A 25749-nucleotide genomic window follows, 5' to 3' on the forward strand; every position below is an offset into this window, starting at 1 on the left:
GAGTCCCTGGATCGAGTCCCGCATCAGGCTCCCTGCTCAGCGGGGAGTCTGCTTCTCCCTCTGACCCTCCCCCCTCTCATGTGCTCTCTCTCATTCTCTCTCAAATGAATAAATAAAATCTTAAAAAAAAAAAAAAAGAATTCTTCCCTAATGCCTGAAACTCAAGGCTGGCTCCAACTTTGGGAAAGGCAGGGTGGCAAGTGAGAAGGGTTCTAGAGGGGAAATTAAAAAATATGGATCCTACTCCCTGGTCTGCTTCAGACCAGCTGCATTAAGCCCTGTCTGGGCTCAGATTCTTTATCTATAAAACCATGGGTTAGCTAGTGTTTGCCACTATGGTCCCTCCAGTGTCAGACCTTCACTGTTTTATGGATTCCATGAAATAAGCTAAAAAGACCCTTTTGCTGGAAATGTAAAGTATGGAGTTGCCTCTCAAGAAAATTTGAAGTTCAAAATAAAAGTAAAGAATGAAAAGAAAGAAATGAAAGCAGGACAGTGAGAGACACAGCAAGAGAGGGAACACAAGCAGGGGGAGTAGGAGAGGGAGAAGCAGGCTTCCCCGCGGAGCAGGGAGCCCGATGTGGGGCTCGATCCCAGGACCCTGGGATCACGACCTGAGCTGAAGGCAGACGCTTAACGACTGAGCCACCCAGGCGCCCCTGAAACTCTTATTATTAAGAACAGCAAAGCAACAAGTTCAGACAGTTTGGGAGGAATAGAAAAGCACAAACTCCAAAACAGGAAATCCATTCTTGGCTTGGCTAGCTGTCAAAAAGCCATGGGCTGGTGAAAATTTAGATCCATTTAAATTTTTAATTTCTTAAAGCTAATAAAGTCCCCAAATGAGTGAATTATTCAGAGGGCTGCTACCAAAATACAGAATTACCGTCCCAGCCCAGGCTTTTTAATCCGTCCTGATTTCTCCGGTACTATCTCCGAGGGTGTGATGGTACAAGGAACTGCCAGTTCCATCTTGTGCCTTTGCTGGGTATGGACCCTCTAGTTGCTCACCATCATAACCACTGTTTTATGGACAGTGGTCTAACACGGCCTCGGATTACAGTTCTATGTAGACCGACCTTACCTCACCAGATTGTGTATCAGCTCTTGAACTTACAGGGACCTCAATTCCCACACCTTTGATTCCTCCAGTGCCTTGGCTACAGTAAGCACCCAAATGATTACTAATGATTAAGAAAAGTACTCACCAGTCTCTTCAGGTACATCAAACTACATGACCACGTTCATATTTCCAACTTCAGTTTGAACTACAAAATCATTTTTTTTAAAGGCATCATCTAGAGGCGGAAAAGCTTACAAAAATGAACTTAATAAACACTGAAACCAGATTTCCACAGAGAAAAATAATTTATTCCAGTAGATGGCAGAAATAAGAAAGTCATCCTGAAAATATACTTTGGTGCGATTCTGTTGGGACCAACAGCCCCTCTGAACATGCTCTCCTACTGACTGCCCCACTGGATTCTGTCTTGTGACAGTTAAACACTTTGCTGATTCCCATGTTGTGACCAGGCAGGAGTCATCTTCAAATTCACAGGTTCCAAGGAGAGAGCAATGTATTTCTCAGAAGAATAGCACCTTCTATCTCAGAAGAGTGCATAAACACTTTACAGAGTCAGCACAGTTTAGGTTAAGTAGGCACATAATTCGTCAAAACGTAAAAAAAGGTGACAGGAAAAATACTGCATTGTAGAATAAGATATTCAAACGTGGTGTGAATATTTAAGGCAGCTGACGGCCAAAAGAGGCGAGTCAAAGAAGGTGGTCTGGGTTTGGAGTTGATTTTGCATCTAGAGGAATTCTCTTCGTGACCTGCAAAACAAAGCCGTTCTAGTAACTGATCCTTACGCCATCCTTAAGTGGGCAAGAGGTTAATAACATCAAGAAAAGTCAATCAGGCCAATAATTTAAAAATATATAGGTGTACTCAATAAATACTTGAATGAAAAGTGGGCTCAAGTAAAGTCCCAGTTTGGGCAGGTTTTGCAGGGCTGTAACAATAGGTCCGATTATCGAAGACAATGCTGAACTGAGGATCATAAGTAACAGTTTGACTGTGTCATGGAAAGCAGGAAGTTGACTCAGACTAATCCTACTGGAATCTAATGAGTTCACTTCAAGAATCCCTATTTGCCCCTATCCTCTTAGAGCTAGCAAACTTTTTTTTTTTTTTAAAGATTTTATTTATTTATTTGACAGAGAGAGAGACAGCGAGAGAGGGAACACAAGCAAGGGGAGTGGGAAAGGGAGAAGCAGGCTTCCCGCCGAGCAGGGAGCCCGATGTGGGGCTCGATCCCAGGACCCTGAGATCATGACCTGAACCGAAGGCAGTCGCTTAACCAACTGAGCCACCCAGGCGCCCCTCAGCTAGCAAACTTTTAAAATAGGAATCTTCACACATCAAACTCATAGCAGTGGTTGCATAAACTCCTTTATATAAAGCTTATTTTAAAGAACTGTATAGAGGTGCTGGGGTGGCTCAGTTGGTTAAGCGTCTGCCTTCAGCTCCAGTCATGGTCTCAGGGACCTGGGACCAAGCTCCGCATCGGGCTCCCTGCTCAGCAGAGTCTGCTTCTCCCTCTCCCTCTTCCTGCCGCTCCCCCTGCTTGTGCTGTCAAATAAATAAATAAATATATCTTTAAAAAAGATAAAATAAAGGACTATATAAACAAAGCCACATATGCTGCTTTCAAAATTAAAAGCCAATGAAGAGAATATAAAAATTAAGTAAATAGTGGCTTTCAAGGGAAATTTCCACACAAAACCTTAGTTGGCAGAAAAGAAAACAAGCTGGTTAAGGGATGCCTGGGTGGCTCAGTCAGTTAAGCGTCTGCCTTCGGCTTGGGTCATGATCCCAGGGTCCTCGGATGGAGCCCCGCATCAGACTCCCTGCTCAGCGGGAGTCTGCTTCTTCCTCTGCCCCTTCCCTACCGCTCATGTGCACGCTCTCTCTCTCTCAAATAAATAAAATCTTAAAAAAAAAAGAAAAAGAAAAAAGAAGACAAGCTGGTTATGACACACAATTTGCCAGAACGTTGAGGGTTACATACATGTGGGCAAGGAGCTAGTTAAACTGGGAAGAGACATGGTTTATAGGCAGGCATATATGACAAGACTGAAGGTCAAATAGGACGTAGGAGATCTGATGGGCCTTTGAGGTTTTCCCAATCAGTGGGCACAACCAGGAGAATCCACAGAGCAGTGTGGTAAAATAATAGGTTTCCCAAGGCCTGGGGTCCATAATGCCCAGAAACAAACACAAGGCTGCTGGTAAGTCTTCCTGGAGCCAGCTGGGGCAGTCCAATCACCCTCAATATGGAAAGCACCAGACTGCTGGACCCACTAAGGAGGGACACTGCTAACAAAACACATTCAACTCAAGATATAATCAGAGGACTGTTTTTTACAGTGTACTAGGAAAATAACCACATCGGGCCAGGGAGGGGCAATTACCAGAGCTACTGGTTTCTTGTGGCCTCACAGCCTCATAAAACCTTTAATCTAATGATCATTTCCTCTTCTCCTTAGGCCAGCAGAACAATCCATCTGCACAGCCCTGAGTTCCAGGCAGATGATAAATTTAACTTGAGAATCCTGAAGCAGTGAATACAGATGTTTTGTGTGTTAATTTTTTATGAAGCACAAAGGTTAGACCTCCTCATTGTTTAGACCTTTTTGGACACATGAATAATAACAAAAGGGAAAAATAAGTCTTCACACCTTTGGAAAACCACAGAGAAACAGAGTAATTTTCACGTAAGCTCAATGATACTAGTTTCAGATAAATGTGAGTGAGTGTTATGTTAAATGGCATGGACTTGTGGTTTGATTTGGGAGTGAATTAAAGAAGCACATATTCTAATTGTCTCTCTGACATGAAATAGCCATCTGGGGGTGGGTGGGGAGGAACTCAACCAAAGGGTCCATGTTCTCATTTTATAAAATAAGGAAATCACTAAAGCTATTTTCAGATACAACAGGAGAATGAAGACAACATAAATATATTAAGGGCAGAACCAGCAAATCTGTTCAAGGGAGGATGAATGAATATATATTTTTTAATCAAAAAATAGGTTTCATTTTTATCTGTATTTTTTTGTTTCAGATAAAGTCACAAAACAGTTCCTTCTTTACAATTATGTGTAAGATACGTGTTTATTGTAGATTAACTACAAGAGATATCCAAGCAAATGAAAGGTATGTGTATTTAACAAGTCAAGGCAATGCACAAAATGAATGGCAAAAACTGGAGAGCTAAATACATCTAGGGAGAAAGGAAATCACTTTGAGACCAAGTGGCCAGAAAAGAAAGTACAAGGATTTGCAAGCTGGACACTCAGAGAGAAAACATCAGAAAGAATTGAGAGAATGGGTGAATGAAGGCAAGAGAGCAGAGAGGATGTCTGCAGAATAGTGTGTTTACTAATCTGCCTCCTAAAGTAATGAATGTCGTAGGGCAGTGAGAAACAGGAGAGGCTAAGCAAAGTTCATTAAGTCAAGAACATGGAAATGGCAGGGCTGGAACCAATAGATCTTAGAGCAAAGCAGTGAAGAAAGGCTGCAAAAGTGGTTTGAAGGCAACTGGAAAGGCCTTGACCGCCAACTTGGGAAGCTGGACACAATCTGCAGGTTAGTCATTCTTACCTTCCGTGGCTCATGGGAACTTTGGTGACCCTGACAAAAGCTGTGCTTACCACATGTTACAGAGCATTCCAAGGGGCAGGTATCCACTAAACTCAGGGACTTCAAGTTTAAAAAAAAACAACAACCCTGCAGTAGCCTATGGAGAACTACTGAAAGCTTCTGGGGCAAGCAGTAATCTCTTTCAGGAAGTGCTGTATCAGGAAGACAAAAAGGGTGGTGTTTCATAGATATAGTGACTACAGAGCGGGGGGACCTGATGAAGAGCCCCTGTAATGTCTTGGAGCTGCAATGATCAAGGTCAGAAATCAGGGCGCCCAAAGGAGGGACAGGGAGGAGAAGCAGACATAAGAGCCATTCACAGGATCAACTGGATTTGAGGAAGAGGAAAAAGAAGTGATCGGATAGGTTCTGACTCTAAGTGACAGTGAAACCTGTAACCTCAGGAACTGAAACGAAGACATGACAGTCTGAAGTGGCAACAGCATATCCGGTCAGAGAGAGCAGAGTAAAAGATACACTTTTTAACCACAAAACACCTTGCACCGTTTAAGTTTTCACAAATATGGCTTCATTTCAACCTCTCAACAAATCACAAACCTCTTCAGAGCCCACAGCCTTCCCTGAAATCCCCACTCAGTACCATGCACCTCATGAGCGCTCAAATATTTTTGGAATGCATAGAAAAACAGCCCCCCTGGGCAGAGGCCTAATTACCAATACACTTTATTCCTCTCCTATCCAGACTCTTTAATAAAATAGAATGTCTGCCCTTTAGGACTACAGTAAGCCATATCGACTCATCTAAAAGATTACAATGGTGTGGTAAACCAACTAACTTAAAGGATGCTGGGGCTGAAGCCAAATCCACTCCAAGGAGATTCCACACTAGCATCACATCCCCAAGGCTGTAGGAAAATGGGTCATGACAAAACAGCCGTCTTTTTTTTTTTTTTTTTTTTTCCAAAAATTTTTTCATTTATTTTTTTGACAGAGAGAGACATAGCGAGAGCAGGAACACAAGCAGGGGGAGTGGGAGAGGGAGAAGCAGGCTTCCCGCAGAGCAGGGAGCCCGATGTGGGACTCGATCCCAGGACCCTGGGATCATGACCTGAGCCGAAGGCAGACCCTAACGACTGAGCCACCCAGGCGCCCCAGCCGTCTTGATGTGACAGTTCCGGAAGCATCTTAGGAATCTAGGAGAGGCAGACGGGGCTGGCAGGGGGCAGAGATGGAATGAGCGCTGTTCTTAGATTAGTACCAGGAAGATTCCCAGCCAATAAATATAATGTGCTGTAACTCAGTCTATCATCAACACATGAAAGAAAATCATGGCAAGTAAAGTGATTAAAGTAGCAAAAGATCAGCTAGGTGTTTAACTGTGCTGTTGAAATCAAGTCAATTCCATCTATATAAAATTACTCTAAAGCTTTCACGACTATTCCTCATTTTCCTCTGCTGAATACCATGTCTGGTTTACACCTCCTACTTCCCAAAATCTGGCCTCTAATCATGCACAAAATCAAACACTTTTCCTTAGCAGATGAAGACAGGCCTAAATCTGGTTTCTGGACTCCTTTATCATCCCACAAAGTTCAAAAGGGAATTTAGCTCAGTCTTTCGATTTACCACAAAGAAAAGTGAAGTCCTGTCACAGGAATTGTTTGCTCCCATGTTAGGCAGAGATTAGATCTCTTCATGTGATAACTCCAAAGACCTACAGTTATGGCACTACCATAATAGAATATTTGTGACAGGACATTCTTAGTTAGGGTTCTCCTGATTATGTCCTTCTGCTTCCTGGAATCTGCTTGTAAAGGAACCACCTTTAATATAAGGGTTTCAAGCAGCCCTGGTTTGTGCTGTGGACCAGAGTGCAAGCAAGGAATTTGTCTGTCAGGTTAACTTGAGATTGAAAATGTGGACAAACGAAACCTTCAGATCACACATTCACTGTTCTCCAGACCCACAGGGTCCAATTCGCTTTTATTACAAGGGAAGGAAATGAGGCTCAGAGAAGTTAAGTGAAAGGCAATGCTGGAAGGAGATCCAACTGAGGCCTGAAGGTCTCTGCCCCAATCAACATCCTTACCTAATATCCACTATACTTAAAAGGAAGGATAACAAACAGGAGAATTTGATGAAAAAAAAAGACAGGTAAAAAATAAAATCTTATAAATCAGACAATACATATGTATATACACTCCCCTTTGGGCAAAGACAGAACTCTAAGAAAAAAAACAAAAACAAAAAAACACCTGACTACTTACCTATCAGACTGGCAAAAATCCAGGCTGTGAGGAAATAGGCACTCTCGTATATTGTTGGTGGAAATGTAAAAATGGTATAATCCCTATAGAAGGGAATGGAGTAATAGCTAGAAAAAGCATATATACCTTTAAACCAGATTCAATTCTCATGGACTCTAATCCAAAGATCACCAGCAAAAATATAAAATGTCTTATGTTTAGGATGATATTGTGCCTTTATCAATAATAGCAAAAGACTAGAAACAATCCAAAAGTACATCAATCACTATAAAAAGAATTGAGGAAGATCTCTATACACTGATAAGAGCAATCTCTAGGATATATTGTTCAGTGAAAAAAAGCAAGGTACAGAATAGTATACATAATATGGAATCTCTTTTGTAATAGCTGTGTGTGGGGGATATACACACGTATGTATATATGCATACATATATAGATTAATATGTATGTATGTATTTGCTTATCTTGGCAACATGAAACACAGGAAGACCTCTCTGAATGTATCTTGTTTATAATTTTTACTTTGGAAATATGTTTTACATATTCAAAAAACAGTAGCAAATAAAAAAATTACTTTGAATTGAACACAAAATAAAATAATCTAATTACGTATCAACTGGTTATGATGAGAGAAAATATTTCAAGTGACCTCAGAAAACGACATTTTTTTCTTTATTTGTTCTAAGGACAAATAAAGCAGCAAAGAAATCCTAAACTGCACTCAATAAACTTAGAGTTAGTAGCTAACTGATGTTACTTTGAAACTATATATATTGCAGGATAATGAAAATAAGTAATTAAATTGTCTGTAGGAGCCAAGATTTTCAGCATATGTGAATGATATTCAAGAATAAAACCAAAGTAGTAAAAACCATGTAATGTTAAATTTGAATTAAAAGTACTAACATGAGGGGAGCCTGGGAGGCTCAGTCAGTTAGAGCATCTGCCTTTGGCTCAGGTCATGATCCCAGGGTCCTGGGATCGAGCCTCGCATCGGGCTCCCTGCTCAATGGGGAGCCTGCTTTTCCCTCTCCTTCTGTACCTCTCCCCCCTGCTTGTGCTCTCTCCCTCTCTGTCAAATAAATACGTAAAATCTTTAAAAAAAAAAAAAAAAAAAGGTACTAACACGAACTCATGATTTTTTTCTTCTTAGAACTACTTCCTGGCTCTGTCCACTGTAAAGACTTAGAAGCAACAACGCCCGCAGAAATGGATGCACCTAACAATCAGATCCTGGCTTTTAAATCCATTTCCCACTGAAGGAACCACAGCCAGCTGGGCTTGAGAACCGACTAGTGAACCAGGGATCCTTTCAGTGGGAAATTTAGAAAGCAATCTGAGGAACAGCTGATTCCAAGTCTGGAACAGGAAACACACACAGAGGGGTCTGGAGCATCTTGATGTTGCCAGTAAGTAAGGAAACTACCAAGGACTAATATCAAAAGGACATAGAAGCCAGTCTAGACAGGCTCCCGTAGGCCAAAGAAAGAACAACTGAACATTAAAAGGGTAATAAATGTAACTAATTAAAATTCAAAAGGAAAGAAAAAACCTCTCTGGATACCCTGGAAGTAACTTGGGCACTAACATCTTACCCTGAAAATTAAAAGAAAAGAATTAAATATGTATACTGCTTTTCCTGTATGATCTATATTTCAAGGTTACTATACAACCCTAGAATGAGGGTAAGTTCATCCTTATAGAAACATTTCATCTAATCAAATGCAGATGTAATGATGGAACTAGAAAATCATCATTTTGCACTTTCTACTGAAATGTTTACTTCAGGCTAAGATCATCAATGGATAAAATCCCCAGATAAAAGGCTGGAAGAGAACTTTGCAACTGGAGGGACCAGGGTGCTGTTACCTGAACCCAATGACCATTACAGCATCACAAAAGACAGGAGAGTCAGACATCGTGTGTCTCTTGATATGAGTTCACAGTACCACCTAAAAAACACTCTTGCCAAAAAAGCGGAACCAGAATCTAGGCAAGCATTGAGTGCTGACTTTCATTTATCAAAATAATGGAAAAAGAGGAACAAACTAAATGACAGGTTTTCTGACTCTTGGCCAGTGAATAAATCTTCCCACTATACCACTCCTTACCTCCCTGATCTTCTGAACCAAATAAAACCTACAATTTTAACTTCAGTTTTCAAAGGGCACCTGTCTCTCTCTATCCAAAGCATTCAGAAATGCCCTTAATTTAAAATCTGTCAGCAACTTTAAGAATCCTACAATATCCAGTATAAACAGTCATGCTCCTGTGTCTGAAAGACTGCATGCAAACTTTATTTAAATGGCTGGGTAAGGGGCGCCTGGGTGGCTCAGTCATTAAGCGTCTGTCTTTGGTTCAGGTCATGATCCCAGGGTCCTGGGATCGAGCCCCGCATCGGGTTCCCTGCTCAGTGGGAAGCCTGCTTCTCCCTCTCCCCTTGCTGTGTTCCTGCTCTCACTAACTCTCTCTCTCTCTCTCTGTCAAATAAATAAATAATAAAATCTTTAAAAATTTTTAAAAAATAAAAAAAATAAATAAATGGCTGGGTAACAGCAGAATTTAAAAGACTCTTATGAATAAATCCTTTGGTAAAGTGAATGGCCTAAGTTCCAAATTTATTTCTGCTCTTCAGATGTTTACTTTGAGCAGCCTGCCCTTGCCAAGTGTTAAAATGGCTGTAGTTTTCTGAAGAAAAGTCAAGGCAACCTCTAGCTGACAGTGTGACAGACAACACTGATGTGAAAGGTCAAGGGTATAGTCACCTCAATGATGGAGCACTGGAGAGCAGGTCTTCCTCCTTAAGGCCAATGATACTTGAGGTACCAGATGGTTTCATTTTTCAACTGTGGTCCAAAGAGAGGGTTGAGTTGGGCCAGAATTGCAATCAGCCAACTAAAAGAATGATGGGGGGAGGAAAAGCAACAAAAGAAAGTGGTGAACTCATGTTGGAACAGTACCATTTTCAACTAGGATGAAAACGAATGCTTTAGTAAAATTTAAATCTATTCTGCTCGGACCAAACCTTCCATACACTTAAGTTCATAAAACACATGGTGTTGATGGTAGCGTATCTTATAAACCCTGTTTCAAAAAGCATACCTTGCCTTTGTTTCAATACATAGTGACAAAGCAGTGAGGTTTCACCATAGTTGTCTTTTCTCTCATTACCTTAATTCCAAGCATCCAAGATTTCCCCCATTCATATAAGATCTTTACCTCAGATTATCTTTACTTAATTTCAATTTAGCATCATCACAACTTCCAAGCTCAGGAAGAATGGGTGTTACTTTATCCATTCTCTAAATGCTAAGACCCACAAACGATAGCACACATCCATTTTTACTGAGAGAGCCAAGGTTAAATTTCAGCCCACCATCTTTCAATTAGGCTGTAACACTTGAGCTCCCCTTCTCTAATCACCAGCTCCACTAAAATATGTAACACATCTTCTGGCCCCAGCGGAGCTGAACCAAATGGGTATTTAATTCCCCCAGCTTACTTGAGAATCTAAGCAACAACGCATTCCTCTGTACTATACAGACTATTTATGGAGGAAGTACAGTGGTGTTACATACTACCTCAAGGTTAAAAGTGAAAAAAGTACACAGTCAAAATTGCCTTTAAAATTTTCTTCTACAGCTTGCAAAGTTCTGAGTAAGTGGTTTTATGTCTGACACAGTGATAACGTATACCCAGCAAAGTTTGAGAATCACTGAGCTAAAACCAAAGCAAAGAACAAAAAGGAAGATAATACACAAATATCTGGCCATTCAAACCATTCTATGTTTTACTTATTAAACAAATATTTAATGAGCACCTACTAGGTTCCAGGCCCCAGGAAAAGAAAGGAGAAAATGAAGCGTCACTATCTTCACAAAGCTTACATAACATAATGTCAGAAAGGAAATAAAGTAGGATGGAGGAATAGAGAATGATGGAGGTAGTCAGGGAGAGCTTCTCCAAGGAGGTAACACTTGAGCAGAGACCAGAATGAAGCAGAACACACACTGCCTTTCATTCCTCTGTAATACGTATGAAGTGATCAGAGACTCATTTTGCAGGGAGGTCCCAGCCTCCAGCGACTGATCTGGGAGAGGAGATTTTAGTAATATAATCTGATGCAGCTATCTTCTCTGCACGTAATAGAGGGAACTGCTTTCCAAGGAAAAGGAGAGATATTGCTACAGGAGTCTCCTTCTAAAATTTTAGCACTTTAAATTCCCCTATAAGAGGGGAACTAGCCAAACCCAACCAAGCTGTTAAACCGGTTACATCTCTTTTCTTTGAGTTGCTGTCATTTTTAGAACTCTTCCAGTCAAAGGATCAAAAAGCCAATTCTGATCACCAATGACCGGACTGCTGAAGAATCTGCCAGCACTGCACCCGAAGCCCCAAAGCTCGCACCTACAGAAACAAACGAACCCGCCCTCCCGCCCCACCCCACAGAAGGTGGTTTTGTGACAGGAAACACGATACCTGAGGAAATCAGGCCAAAACAGATACCCTAGGCTGACTCACTTTATAAACAAAAAGCTAATTCGGATGAGATGCTCTGATCTGTCCTTAGAACAAGAATATTAAACACAAACAAAATACCAAGACTTGTAGTTGAGATCACATCTATCTGTCACTGTGAAACAAAGAAAGAGGACAGCACAGGCAGACACACTGAAAAGCTCTGTGACTGCAGTGAGCGCTAATGGTGCGCAGCGAAGAGTCATGGAAAATTCCACACAGACCCAGGACTTCCCCAATCCCAGCAGGCAATAGAGGCTGACTGTAAAAACAGTCGTTCGTCCTTTCGTAAGAGACTGAAATAACTGGCCAATGCTTAGAAGTACTAGATAAAAAATATGCTAGAACCTAAACTGATCTTTTTTTTTTTCATCAAAAAACGTACAGAATGAAATAAAAGCACCATCTCCCAGCACTTTGTATGATGTATAGCAGTGCTTCTCAATCCTGGCTGCACATTATAATCACTCAGGGAGCTTTAAAAAATACAGATGCTATACTTCACATATAATCTTTAATTCTCCCACAATACAGTGAAGGAAACCGAGGCAGAGAGAGGTTAAATGGTTTGCCTGTGGTCATAAATACTAAGTAGGCGGTAGTAGCTTCTGAACCAGAAATCAGGTTAGACTAACGTTCCCCCTATAAAAGTTATCTTCTGAAATATTTTTTAATGGACAACATTTCAGAAGGCATCCATTTAACTAAACCTAATCTGTCTGGGAGTTAAGGAAACAAAGAATCCATCTGCTGATTGCTGATGAAGTCCATCATAAGCCTTTGTTACCTGAGGTAAAGAAAAAAATATCCTAAATCAAGAACAAAGTCCACTTTGTTCAGATCAGGATCCAGAAACTTTCTAAAATTTAATTTTACATACTACTCTTAATGTTTCCAATCAAGCAAAACATCTCACTTAAAAACAAACCAAACCAAACCAACAAACTACAGTTCAAGAAAATTCCTTGGGAAAAAGCCCAGGTCAGTTCACTTGAAATTTCATGGAGGAATTTTTCCCCTCTAACCAGCTGAGCTCTGTGCCTGCCCTTCTGACTACCGCCTGACTTAAAATTTCCCTTTAAAGCTGATAAACACGGTGGAAAACTGGAAGGAGAAAAAAATCTACTCTGAATTGATGGAAGTGGGTGGAGGAAGAGATCATATTCCAATGAATCTATTACTTCATGTGTCCAAGAAAAGAGAACTAAGTGTACCCTTCACACTTGCCCAAACTGTTCCACATGTCTCCATAACCTGAAGGCCAGCCTAATAACCAACCATCTGAAATTATTCGAACTACTGAGGCAGCTACGGTGTGGTAACGTATTTCAGAGAACTGCAGGGCTGGAATGGACCAGAGGTCAAGTCCCTGTTCCTCATTTTAATGAGGAAGAAACTAAGTGCTAGAGAGCTTAATACCCCACAGTCAATCAGTGATAAAGTTGTAAGAGGAACCCAGAAGAGGCGCCTGGGTGGCTCAGTCGTTGGGCGTCTGCCTTCAGCTCAGGTCATGATCCAGGGTCCTGGGATCGAGCCCTGCACTGGGCTCCCTGCTCCGCGGGAATCCTGCTTCTCCCTCTGCCTGCTGCTCCCCTGCTTGTGTTCCCTCTCTCACTGTGTCTCTCTCTGTCAAATAAATAAATAAATCTTTAAAAAAAAAAAAAAAAAGAGGAACCCAGAACTCCTGAGTCCCACTATATCAGGCTGCTTCCATAGCATATTAAGGGCAAAACAAATCAAGCAGCCCCGGAGCTCCTAATGAATTCCACAACCATTTACCAACGCAAAGATTAACTGGTTAAGGAGCCAACCCTTGAGGGACTCATGAGCTTGTGAGACACAAGGCAAGGTTAGCAGCAGAGTGTGCTTTAAAATAACATATGCATGGGAGCGTTCATTCTACAAACACTCCTTGCCCACTTAATCATGAGCTCAGCTCTTGGTTATTGGAATTCTCCAAGCACAAAGGCTATATCCAGATCTTTCAAATCTTGCTCTGTTTTTTTGTTCCACACTCAGATATGAGAACAGGGAAAAAAGGAATGGTTATTTCTTGGTGATGCACAGATCCAGTGGGTAACTGCTTGGCTTCCCTGCTGGAATGGGTTAAGTCCGGCTAGGACTTCTCTTCTGATCCACTCTCCCTCCAGAGAGGGCCAGGATAGGAATGACCTCTATCAGTGGGCTCCTGAAGAAAGGGCAGAGATGCAGGAGAGCGACTTGCCTTATCTCCACTGAGATGACCGCTGTCATATCCCCTCATCCCAATCAAACGACACAAATTCTTTCAAGGGCAGCAATGTCATTAGACATAACTAAAAAATATGGCCTTTATCAAAATGGATGGATGAGTAAAGAGATTATAGTATATATAATGGAATATTACTCAGCCATAAAAAAGAATGAGATCTTGACAGTTGTGGCAACATGAATGGGCTTTGAGGGCATTATGCTAAGTGAAGTAAGTCAGAGAAAGATTAATACTATATGATCTCTCTCATATGTTTTACATATAAAAAAAAAAACAAGCTCACAGATAACAGAGAACAGATTAGTGGTTGCCAGAGGTGGGGTGTAGGGGATGGGAAATGAGTGAATTGTGTGTTTTTGTTTTAGTTTGAATAAACTGAATTTTTAAAATGAAAGCTTCTGTTATTACTATAGAGAGGCAGAAAAAAAATATGAGATTGAATATTAGACAAGATTGCATTTCAATTCCAGCTACACCAAATATCAGTGGAGTGACTCCAGGCAAGTGACCTTACAAACTGAGCCTCAGTTTCCCCTTTTGTAGAATGAAGATAATAACCTCTGTCTCAGGATGTTAAGAATTAAACAGATAATACATGAAACTGCTCTGTGTAGTAGCTGACAACTAGATGTTCAATAAATACTAGTTATTCCTTCTTCTCTGTGAGACAGCCACAGAATGAAATACAACCTATTTACTTTACAAAGGAGTTTCTCATGTAACAATGAGTCATCTCATCTCCACCTCCTCTCCGCCCCCAGCCCTCTGTGGTAGGCAGAATTCTAAGATATTCCCCCAAGATTCCCATCCCCTGGTATACACACCCTATCCAACCCCAGGATGGTGAGTATGATGGGACAGTCGCTCCCAAGATTAGATTGTATTAGACTGTACTGCTGGCTTTAAGGAAAATTACCGAGTGGACCTGACCTAATCAGGTGAGCTCTTAAAAGGGATGGCACTCTCCCTGATGAAAGACATTAGGAGTGTGTTATCACTTATGCATTTACTGCCAATCAGTTCTGAACACACCCTTTAATATGTGCTCTGTAATAAGCAACTGAATTCCTTTCTGTCCTTTACAGTGAACATGACGTTCAGCTTTCTCAGCAGAGGGAGCTGGAGGGACACGGCAGGCGTGGGCTGGAAGTTGGTGTGGTTGGTGTGTGAATATTCTAAGGAGCCTGCAGACTCAGGCCTGGAACACAGTCACGCCCTGATCCGGCAGCCTCAGCCTGGAAACAACCTTTTTGCAGTCCTCCTGACGGGGAAACTAGAGCCCTTGCATGGCCTACGTGCTCTGAAGGCCTCCCACCTGCACTGGCACAGGGAATCACACCCACGCCACGTACTGCCCGCTCTCCTGCCTGGACTCCCGAGGGTGGCCTACTGCTCGCCCACCAACTCTGACCCAACTCCAGCCTGGCCAAACCAATGCAATTATCTGCTATCGAGTGGGCTGAAACACACTTTCTCCAACCAGGTCTGATTCCCTTCCAAGGTTGTCCTTCCTTGGGTACGCTCCCTCAGCTCTAGAGTACTATCCAGAGTTTCCTTATATCTTACAGTTACTCTTTTGTTGTGGTGAACAGTAATTATGTTAAACTTCCCTGTTTAACTACTGTGTGGTTTCTATCTCCTAATTGGAACCAGATTATTACAGGATGAGAAAGATTTGATACAAAAGAGATTCTCTATTGTTAGCTTTGAAGATGCAAGGGCCACATGGAAAAGAATGTGACTTCTAGGAGCTGAGAGCAGTCACCAATAGCCAGCAAGGAAAAGGGACCTCAGTCCAACAACCAGTTCAAAGGAACTGAATTCTGCCACAGCCACAGGAACTTAGAAAAGGGCCCCAAGCTCCAGATGAGAAGGTACAAACTATTTCCATTAACCTTATCCCAACCCTATCTCTATTAGGGCCCTTTCACTACCATAGGAATATGCCCTATTTTTGCCAGCTTTTCTCCATACTTTCCAGGACTTCCAGTTCAAAGTCTGTAATAATCCCCTTATCTCCCAAATTATAAAGGAAAAGAGCATAAAGTCAAAGTAAGAAAAGTATATTTTTTCATATAGCAGATAATATGCTGGGACAGGTACCTAGATTTCTCTCCCACTACAAACAGTCAAGATATCCAGCTATTTTTAACATATCCATGATAGAAGTTAAGCGGTTTTCAGACAAAAAAACTGAGTGAAGGCAAGTATTGAGAGAGGAAAACGAAGTGATTATAGGTTGCTTTCCACACCTGGATAGCACAGACTATACCAGATGAACTTGAGCTTTTACTTTCAGACCTCCCAGGACATGGGAAACAGTAGACAAAGCCCAGGGCCCGCTTAAGGTAGAGAATCTAATACAAGTTTCACATCTCATCCCCACAAAGCTGAGGTGCCAAAGGCCTATATCTCAATGTATGGATAAATCAGACAGAGCCCCTGAAGAAGAAGAATAGGAAAATCAACTGTCTGAAATATAAGCATCAAGAAGGAAGTAGAAAAACACTGCCACTGAAAATTAGCCTTAATGAAAGTTTATAACCCAAATTCATACTACATGGTTTTAAAAAAACCACATAACAAAAAAATTTTACTTAATTTGATCCCACACTGGTGATAGCCTTTGGCACTTGGCAGAAGTAATGTAAATCTTTTCTGGAGAAGCCCACTTTCAGAGTAGGCCTCAAAAAAAGTCATACGCATGGAATTATAGGGAAAATGAATAGATGGCAATGAAATAGTATAAATGCATATGGCACCATGAGTGAGAGGGACCAAAGAGAGCAAAGAGCTGATACAGAACTGCAGGGACTTCAGATACTGGAATGATCAGATATGGACTACAGATAAGCTGTCTACTATGTTTCAAGAAATGTTTGAAATATGTACAGGGAAAAATGGGGAAAGGAGGGAGGGAGGGAGGGAAATCAAAACTGTAAAAGCAGCAAAAAGACCACCTACAGAAATGAAAAATATAATACCTGAAAATAAAAAAAGGCAAGTGCCGAACTTCTGCTCTAGTAAAGCAGAATAGCTTATATCATACTCATCCTATAGTGATTATAAACTCTGAACAAAATATGAAAAATAACTATTTGATAGTACTAGAGAATGTCCAAAAGCAGGTGGAAACTGGGGGGCAGGGGGGATTCAATTCTTAAAGAAAGAAGTCACATCAGGGCACCTGGGTGGCTCAATTGGTTAAGCATCTGACTCTTGATTTCAACTCAGGTCATGATCTCAAGGTCATGAGACTGAGCCCTGTGTCAGGCTCCGCACTGGGTGTGGAGCCTGCTGGAGCCTGCTTAAGATTCTCTCTCCCCCTCTCCCCTGCCCCACTGCTTGTGCATGCACTCGTGCACTCTCAGAAAGAGAGAGAGGGAAGGAAGGAAGGGAGGGAGGGAGGGAGGGAGGGAGGAAGGAAGGAAGGAAGGAAGGAAGGAAAGACAGAAGCCACACCAGTACCTTTATATAGCATTTCTCCTGAAAACACTGTCCAGTCCACGTGTGGGGCAAGATAATTGAAACTCAAGCAAAAAGCTGCAGTCTTATTGGCTTGGGTATCAAAAGATGATGCTCAGAGCTGCTAGAACAGCTAGAAATAAAAAAGGGAAATCTCAAAAAGGAGGGTGCCACAAAGGGGAGCCCCAAAGTCTGTGTATAAATTTCCCTTAACCCTTGGCTGATCCCTGAACTGTGCATGCTCTAGGAAAATGCCAAGGACTGTGGAAAACACCTGGAAGTCTGAAAGGATGAAGGGGAAATTTTAGCTGCTGCCTATCACCAGAAGAAAGAGTATTCAGAGTCTGAAGTTAGAAGGACTTGGTAAACACCTCAGATTTTCCACTGAAATCCCAGAACCAGAAGGGGCACACTTTAATGGAGAATTCATTCTAATCTAAGGGTAAAACTGACATAGATCTGCCCCAACAAAGTATAAAACCAACTCTCCACAAGTTTAAGGTGATCAATTAATAATTTGACTGTTACAACAAAATTTAAACCTTTCTCAGAGGAACAAAGTAGAATCCAGAGTCTCTGTCATCTATAATATCCAGTATTTAGTAAATAATAGTCATGCCAAAAAAAAAAAAAAAAAAAAAGAAACGTAATCAATAATCAAGAACAAAGGAATCAACAGAATTCCACACCATTCCAAAAATAATACAGATGTTGTCATTAAAAGATAATGATTCTATAGCAGCTATTATAAATATGTTTAAAGCCTAAAAGAAAAACTAGCTACAAAGAATGAACAGATTGGAAATGTCAGAACATAAATTAAAACTACAAAAAAGAACCAAATGAAGATTCTAGAACTAAAAAGTATAATATATAAAGTAAAACTCTTTGGATGGGCTTACCAACAGATTGGAGATAGCAGAAGAAACAGTGAACCTAAATACAGATCAACAGAAACTAATCTGAAGAAATACAAGAAAAAAATATTGGAAAAAAAAAATTAGTCAAACATAGGTGCAACTGGAGTCTCAGGAGAAAAAGAATACAGCTGAAGAAAACAGAAGACACATACGCTGAAATTTTCTCAAATTTGATGGAAAACATTAACTTACAGATTCATATAGCTTAGCAAACTCCAATCAGAATAAACTCAAAGTAAACTACACCTACACACATCATAGTCAAATTGCTAAAACCAAAGATAAAGAGAAAATCTTGATTATATCCAAAGGAAAAAGAATGCATAAGAAGGAACAATTATTCAGATTACAGCTGAGTTCCAGCAGAAACAATGGAGGCCAGAAGACAATGAAAAAGCATCTTTAAAGTCATCTAAAAGGGAAAAAAAATCCCATCAACTCAGAATTCTGTATCCAGAAAAACTATCCTTCAAAAATGAGCATGGAAAAAAAAGACATTTTCAGGCAAATGAAAGATGAGTGAATTTGTTATCAGCATACCTGTCCTACAAAAAATACTACAGGAAGTTCTTCAGACTAAAGGGATATCAGATAAAAACTCAGACTAAGGGGATGTCAGATAGAAACTCAAATCTACAAAAATAAGGAACTCCAGAAAGGGTAAATATGTGGGCAAATATAGAAGACTTTTTCTCTTAATTTCTTTATACGACATGATTCTTTAAAGTAAAACTTGTAACACTGCAGTGTTTTGCAACATAAATAGATGTAAAATATATCATAACCATAGATTAAATGATGTAAAGTAAATGGAATTATATTATTGCAAAGCTGTTACTATATTTTATCTGAAGTGGTTCAGTATTAACTCTAAGTACTCTATGAAAAGTTAACAATGCATATTGTAATCTCTAGAGCAACATTAAAAGAAAAATACTAAGAAGTATAGCAAAAAAAGCCCTTAGCAAAATTAAAACAGAATACTAAAAATATTTCATTAATGTAAAATGAAGCATAAAAGGAGGACAAAGGATGTTAATGAGCACTGGGTGTTATAGGAGACTGATGAATCGCTGAACTCTACCTCTGAAACTAATAATACACTATATGTTAATTCATCGAATATAAATTTAAAAAGGCATAAAAGAACAGAGGAACAAAAAACTAGATGAGACAAACAGAAAACGATGAACAAAACAGTGGACCCAAACCTAGTTATGTCAATAATTACATTAATTGGATATGAAATATCCAACTAAAAGGCAAAGGCAGTCAGAATGGACAAAAAAGACTGAGCTATATGCTGTCTGCAAAAAGGCACTTTCTAAATATAAAGACAGATATAATGAGCATAAGAAAGGTGGTATGATTATCAACATCAAAGTAAAATCAAGTCAAGGAGTTACTAAGGATAAGCAGGGATACTTTATAATGATAAAAATGTCAATTCATTGGGAAGACATAACAATCATGAATGTGCATGCTCCTTAACATAGCTTCAAAACATATAAAACAAAAATGGAAAGAATTAAAGAGAACTACAGAAAAATCCACAATAGCAGATGATTTTAACACCTTCTTTCAGTAATTACTAAAAGTAACCAAAAAACTCAATAAAGATATAGAAGATTTAACTACCTTGACCTGACATTTATAAAACACACCACACTCAACAACTGCAAAATATACAATCTTTTGAAGTGCACATGAAATGATCATCATGATAAACCATTATGCAGGGCCACAAGACAAGCCCCAATTGCATAAGACTGAAATCTTACAGAGTATATCTTCTGATAAGAAATCTAGAAAAGCACCAAATATTTAAAAATTAATGAAAAATACAGTGTCATCAAAATTTGTAGGCTGTGGCTAAAGCAATGCTTAGAAGGAATTTTATTGCATTAACTGCTTACATTTAAAAAACAACAAAGGTTTAAAATCATTTAAGTCTCCACTGTAAGAGGTTAGTAAAGAGCAAATTAAACCCAAATTCAGGAGAAGGAAGGAAATAAATAAAATCTAAATGAATGGAAATATATACCACGTTCAGGATCAGAAGACTCAGTATTGTTAAAATGTCAGTTCTCTCCAAATTGATTTATAGATTCAACACAATGCCAACTAAAATCAACAGGCTTTTTTGGGGGTAGAAACTGACAGGATGATTCTAAAATTTATATGGCTATTTTAGAATAGCAAAATAATCTTAAAGGACAAACATGGAGGACTTCAACTTCTTGAGTTTCAATATAAAACTAAGTATTTGAGAGTGTGTTGTATTGTTATAGGGCTAGACAAAGAGATTAACAAACAGAAGAGGTCATCCTGAAATAGACTCATACATATATGGTCAAATCATTTTGAACAAAGATGCCAAAGCAGTTTAATGGAGAAAGGAAAATCTTTCCAACCAATAATGCAGCAACAACTGAATATCCGTACCAGGAAAACAAACCAACAATAAAAAAGCAAGGCTTGAACCCACCGTTCTAGTGCCTGTGACCTTTGGAAGCAGTCATGCCTAACTGCCAAAACCTCTCTAAGTGCCAACATATTGTGGAAAGCCTTCAGGTCCAAATCCTCACCCAGTAACAGGAACTTTAAGCACTCAGTTCAACAGGTCTCGTATCTTTGCTTACCTCAATTTTTCCCCCCAAACCTCCCAGGACCATCTATTATGACCCAATTCCATCCCCAGACTGCTCTGCTCATCTCAATTGACCCAACTTACACTCTTCCCTGTGTTCCAAACCAAACCCTTCCACTGTGTTCTATGTAACTTGCTTAATGATCCACCACTCACTTACACACTTCCTTCTATTCTCACACGTCCCATAGCCTCCAGAATCCCCGAGACTCTCTCAAGCAGAAGTTATTCTTATACCAGATAACCCAGGCTTTGGCAATAGGGTAACTTCTTTGCTCCCCTGTCCTACTTGCAGACAATTCTCTCTCACTCTTGTGAAAACCTGACTTCTCCTTTGGGGTGCATGCCTGCAGATTTTACTACCTTCTCATCCCTTCATACATCTTGTGAGAGTTCCTTTAAAAAAAAAAAAAAAAGATTCATTTATTCATTTGAGGAGGGGAGGGGCAGAGGGAGAGGGAGAGAATTCCAAGCAGACTCCCTGCTGAGCATGGAGCCTGATGCCGGCCTCCATCTCATGATCCTGAGATCATGACCTTAGCCGAAACACTGTGTCTCATTAACAAAATGAGACATTATATACCCCCTGATGAAAAGTATCAATACCATTTATGAAACAAACAGAGTTAGACTCTGAACCAACTGAGCCACCCAGGTGCCCCCATCATGTGGGAGTTCTAAGCTGAAAGGATTAAAAGGCAGGACAGCCTTGTATTTCAGGAACAAATTTAATTTGAGTTACCCACTGTTTTTCATTATTGATGCCACTACTTCCTTTTATTAGCAGACATCACCAAATGAGATAGCAGACAGAAAAAAAAATCACCAATCTGTGGAGACACAGACACAGACATCCCACCTATAAAAATACATTTCCTGAAGGAGCTTCAAAGCTAGAGGTGAAGACAGAGACTAACAGCCAGCTAACAGAAGGCCAAATAAAACACATGCTTCCTCTGACCAAAGATGGGACAATTTGAACACCAATAAGGACATTAATTATACAGACTGAAATACATCACATCTCTCTAAATATATCAAATCATAATGATACCAACACAAAACAAAAATCATTGTCCACCCTTAGAAGATGCTAGGGAACCCAATTCATTATTCTGAAAACAGGTAAGTAAAGAGAAAATCACACACAGAACCTAGCTTTCCTTTATGAACAGTTTTCGGTTATCTGGATAATTAAATTGTTGATGAAGTAAACATTTATGGATATATTCTACCTAATGAATAAACAAATTATAGATATATATCATCAACGATGCCAACAACACAAATGAGACATTATGTACCCCCCTGATGAAAAGTATCAATACCATTTACGAAACAAACTTACTAAAAAATCGAACCTGAATGTGATCTAGCCCCTAGATGACTACCAACTTACAGGAAATACAGAACAAAGAAGAATATGTAAAATAATACCATGGGTGTGCAATTAACAAGGACCACTCTCTGAAGAACTATGGGACAAACAACCCAGTTTTTTCCTACTAAAATGTGGGGGGAAAAAAAAGAAATGGAGAAGAAACCAATAAAGAGAGACTTGGGAGGCACATCCACCAGCTGTAATGTGTGGTCTTTATAAGCATCTTCATTCAAATATATTGTAAAATAAATAATGAGACAACTAGGGCAATTTAAATATATTTGATGATGTAAAGGAATTAACTTTTTCTGTGTGTGATAATGGTATTGTAGTTATACATGGGGAAAGAATGATCATCTTTTAGACATGTATATTGAAATTCTTACAGATGAACTCAAAATAATCTGGGGTAGAGTGGGAAAGTGTGTGGAGATGAAACATGGATTGGCCACGAGTTGATAATTTTTGAAGGTAAGTGACAGGTAGGTGGACAAATTTTTGTAAAGAGCACACAGCAGGTTTTAAAAGTTCAAAAGCAGAAAATTAAAAAAAAAATGCTGTAATAAAGAGCATCCCAGAAACTGACCAGCTTGTGGCTACTTGGCTGGAAACCTAAGTGGAACACCTTGGGAGGTGATAATGTCCTGTGCCCAAACTGGCTCTAGAGCCAAGACCAAAACAAGGCTGGGCTCAGCTATGGATCTGCACATTCTTGGACAAGGAGGGCAAAGTTCCTACAGGCTGTGTAGGTGCTTGTGCGATGGGCAGTATTAGGGGGCTGGAGATGTGAGTGAGGGGGACTCGTTTGGGGTCACAGAATAGGGGTCTGTGGGAATAAGTAGATGAGGGAACCACTTTTGGAAGTGATTAAGGCTCTTCTGGCTCTTTGTTTACTGTCTGTCTCTCCTCACTAAAGAGGGCAGGGGAATATGTCTTATTTATTCACTGCTATATAACCAGTGCTTGGCACAAAGTAGGCTCTAAATAAATATGCTGAGTGAAGGAACTCTAGGTAAGGATCAATAAAATACATGCTACAATTGCTTGTAAGCAAACTGTGCTTGTAGGTAACTCATACTTCTCTGAATTAAAATAACTTATTTTAACAAACCAATGATAGTATTACTTTATATTTTTCTTGTTTGTTGCAAGTTTTCACACACAGCATCTCAATTTAAAACTCACAAGACCATTCTACCATGTAATCAGGCCACATACATTCAGCCTAGAAGAACCAGGGACTCCTGCCTTTTGGTCAATATTTCCTTTTCTGTATCCCTCTGCCGGTAAGATTTACCATTAGTCAAGTGCTAAAGATAAAGCATATTTTCCAAGAAGCAATTGTACCTTCACAATACTGCGCTAAATTTCTAATTTACCCTGAAGATGTAAGTTTTGTAACTCTGGGTAAGCTACATCATAATTCAACATTAAAAACTAACCTAAGACAAAAAAGTAAGTATGGAACAGTAACTAACAGGATTGTATGCTTAAGGAACAGAAGCGACCTTGTGCCTCAAAGAGGGAACCAGATGTATAACATTCAGACATTCCTCTGCTGAACTATTAAAACACAAACTGGTTGTACTGGCAGAGATCCTAATTTTTCAGAGCTCAAACAAGTTACACCCCATGAATCTAACCTTAAACCAGAACAAACTGGAAAGAGAAAAAAATTGCCATAAACTTGGGGCGCCTGGGTGGCTCAGTAGTTAAGCGTCTGCCTTCAGCTCAGGTCATGATCCTGGGGTCCTGGGATGGAGCCCCCATCGGGCTCCCTGCTCAGGGGGCAGCCTGCTTCTCCCTCTCCCACTCCCCCTGCTTGTGTTCACTCTCTCGCTGTGTCTCTGTCAAATAAATAAATAAAATCTTTAAAAAAAAAGAATTGCCATAAACTGAAGGCAATCTAAAAGTCCATGAATGTATTTCAAATGTGACTTTGCTTAGGAAATCCAGTTTGGGTGTGATTTATTTCAAGAGGTATTTTCAAAAAAATATACTTACTAATGCCAAACAGTGAAGTTTTCTTTGAACTTCAAAGTTTTCTTTGAATTTCAAATTTATTATAGAATCCCGTCCCTTTGTGGAATAAAGTATTTGGGATTTCAATTCAATTCATCCATCCATGTTCCAGGCAGACATTTTGCTAAATAGGATATATGATCAGATTTCAAAGAAACAAAAGAAAAAAACCAACTTCATAAAGTCTATACTACACAGCTCATTTCCCCATATGATAGCCTCCAGAAACATTTAATGTTGGAACACTGTGTGCTATCTTTATTAATACATGATGACAGTACTAACCCACCGTCAACAGAGAAGTCACCAGCATGTCTGGGACAAAGGAAAAAATATAGACAGTAAGAGGTAAAGGCTCACAGATATTTTTCAACTGAGTCACTGAGACTCAAAGAGGTATAGTTTCCAACCATGTCCAGTTATTCATTTTATACTTGAAAATGCAAATAAGAAGCATGGGACTAGAGGCGCCTGGGTGGCTCAGATGGTTGAGCGTCTGCCTTCGGCTCAGGTCATGATCCCAGGGTCCTGGGATCGAGCCCCACATCGGGCTCCTGCCTCAGCAGGAAGCCTGCTTCTCCCTCTCCCTCTGCCTCTCTCCCTGCTCATGCTCTCTCTCTCTCTCTGTATCTCTGTGTCTCAGATGAATAAATAAAATCTTAAAAAAAAAAAAAAAGCATGTGACTCATTGGAAAGATTTGTTTAAAAAAAAAATATTATGAAAATTAAGCAAATTTCAAAGACAGTGGAGGACCAGAAAAATCACAAAACACTTCTGCCCCATCTTCTTAATCTCAAGTCATTCTTCTGCCCAGTAATTTTCTCATTTTTAAAACCCTACCACCAACCTTGCTGATCAGGCAGCAGAGATCTTCAAAGGAATAAAAACAAAGGCCTTTTTGATCACAGGACCACTCCTTGGCTCCTGGACTGAAAAAGAGCTCCCTTGTTGGGATTTCTATAGGAGACTAGGTAGAACAGACTGAAGCTCAATCACCCTTACTAAAACGAGAAATTCTTGATGATGTATGTACTTCTTTACTCTTTAGAGCTAAACATAGCTAGTATAAGAATTCTCTCCATATGCTATCTGTCAGACTTCCACTCTGGAAGCTGAGCTATATCACCTGAAAAAGTTACCCTTCTAACTAGAAAAAACAGAGTAAACAAGCCAACTGTAGAAAGTCTTACCATCTAAGCCCTAGTGTTGAGGCAGTCAAACACCATCATCATTTAGCAAAACTTCTATAGTGCATTATGATTCAACTTTAAACACTTCAAGTTCCACTCAAACAAGTGACTGAATGGCCACATACCTAAAATTCATGGTGATAACTTTTTGTCAGGGACAGATTTTGATCTATGCCAACAACTAGAATTGGCTCATCCCCACAAACCTCTTTGAAAAACTTTAGTGCAGGGGCGCCTGGGTGGCTCAGTCATTAAGCGTCTGCCTTCGGCTCAGGTCATATTCCCAGGGTCCTGGGACTGAGCCCTGCATCGGGCTCCCTGCTCGGTGGGAAGCCTGCTTCTCCCTCTCCCACTCCCCCTGCTTGTGTTCCCTCTCTTGCTGTGTCTCTCTCTGTCAAATAAATAAATAAAATCTTTAA

General features: G+C 40.0%; 1 protein-coding gene across 1 annotated transcript in view; it reads right to left on the minus strand.

Moving 5' to 3' along the window:
* Window positions 1-1355: 1355 nt before the first annotated feature.
* The window catches only part of ATP6V0E1 (ATPase H+ transporting V0 subunit e1), a 31231-nt gene continuing 6837 nt past the window's right edge, over window positions 1356-25749 (minus strand). Inside the window, exons 3-4 of the mRNA XM_021698399.1 lie at window positions 9698-9827; window positions 1356-1833 (exon numbers count right to left, since the gene is read on the minus strand). Coding sequence (XP_021554074.1) covers window positions 9734-9827 — 94 coding nt within the window. The 3' untranslated portion in view covers window positions 1356-1833; window positions 9698-9733. The remainder of the gene's footprint in view (window positions 1834-9697; window positions 9828-25749) is intronic.

The sequence above is a fragment of the Neomonachus schauinslandi genome, chromosome 7, assembly GCF_002201575.2.
Source record: "Neomonachus schauinslandi chromosome 7, ASM220157v2, whole genome shotgun sequence".
Taxonomy (NCBI): Eukaryota; Metazoa; Chordata; class Mammalia; order Carnivora; family Phocidae; genus Neomonachus; species Neomonachus schauinslandi.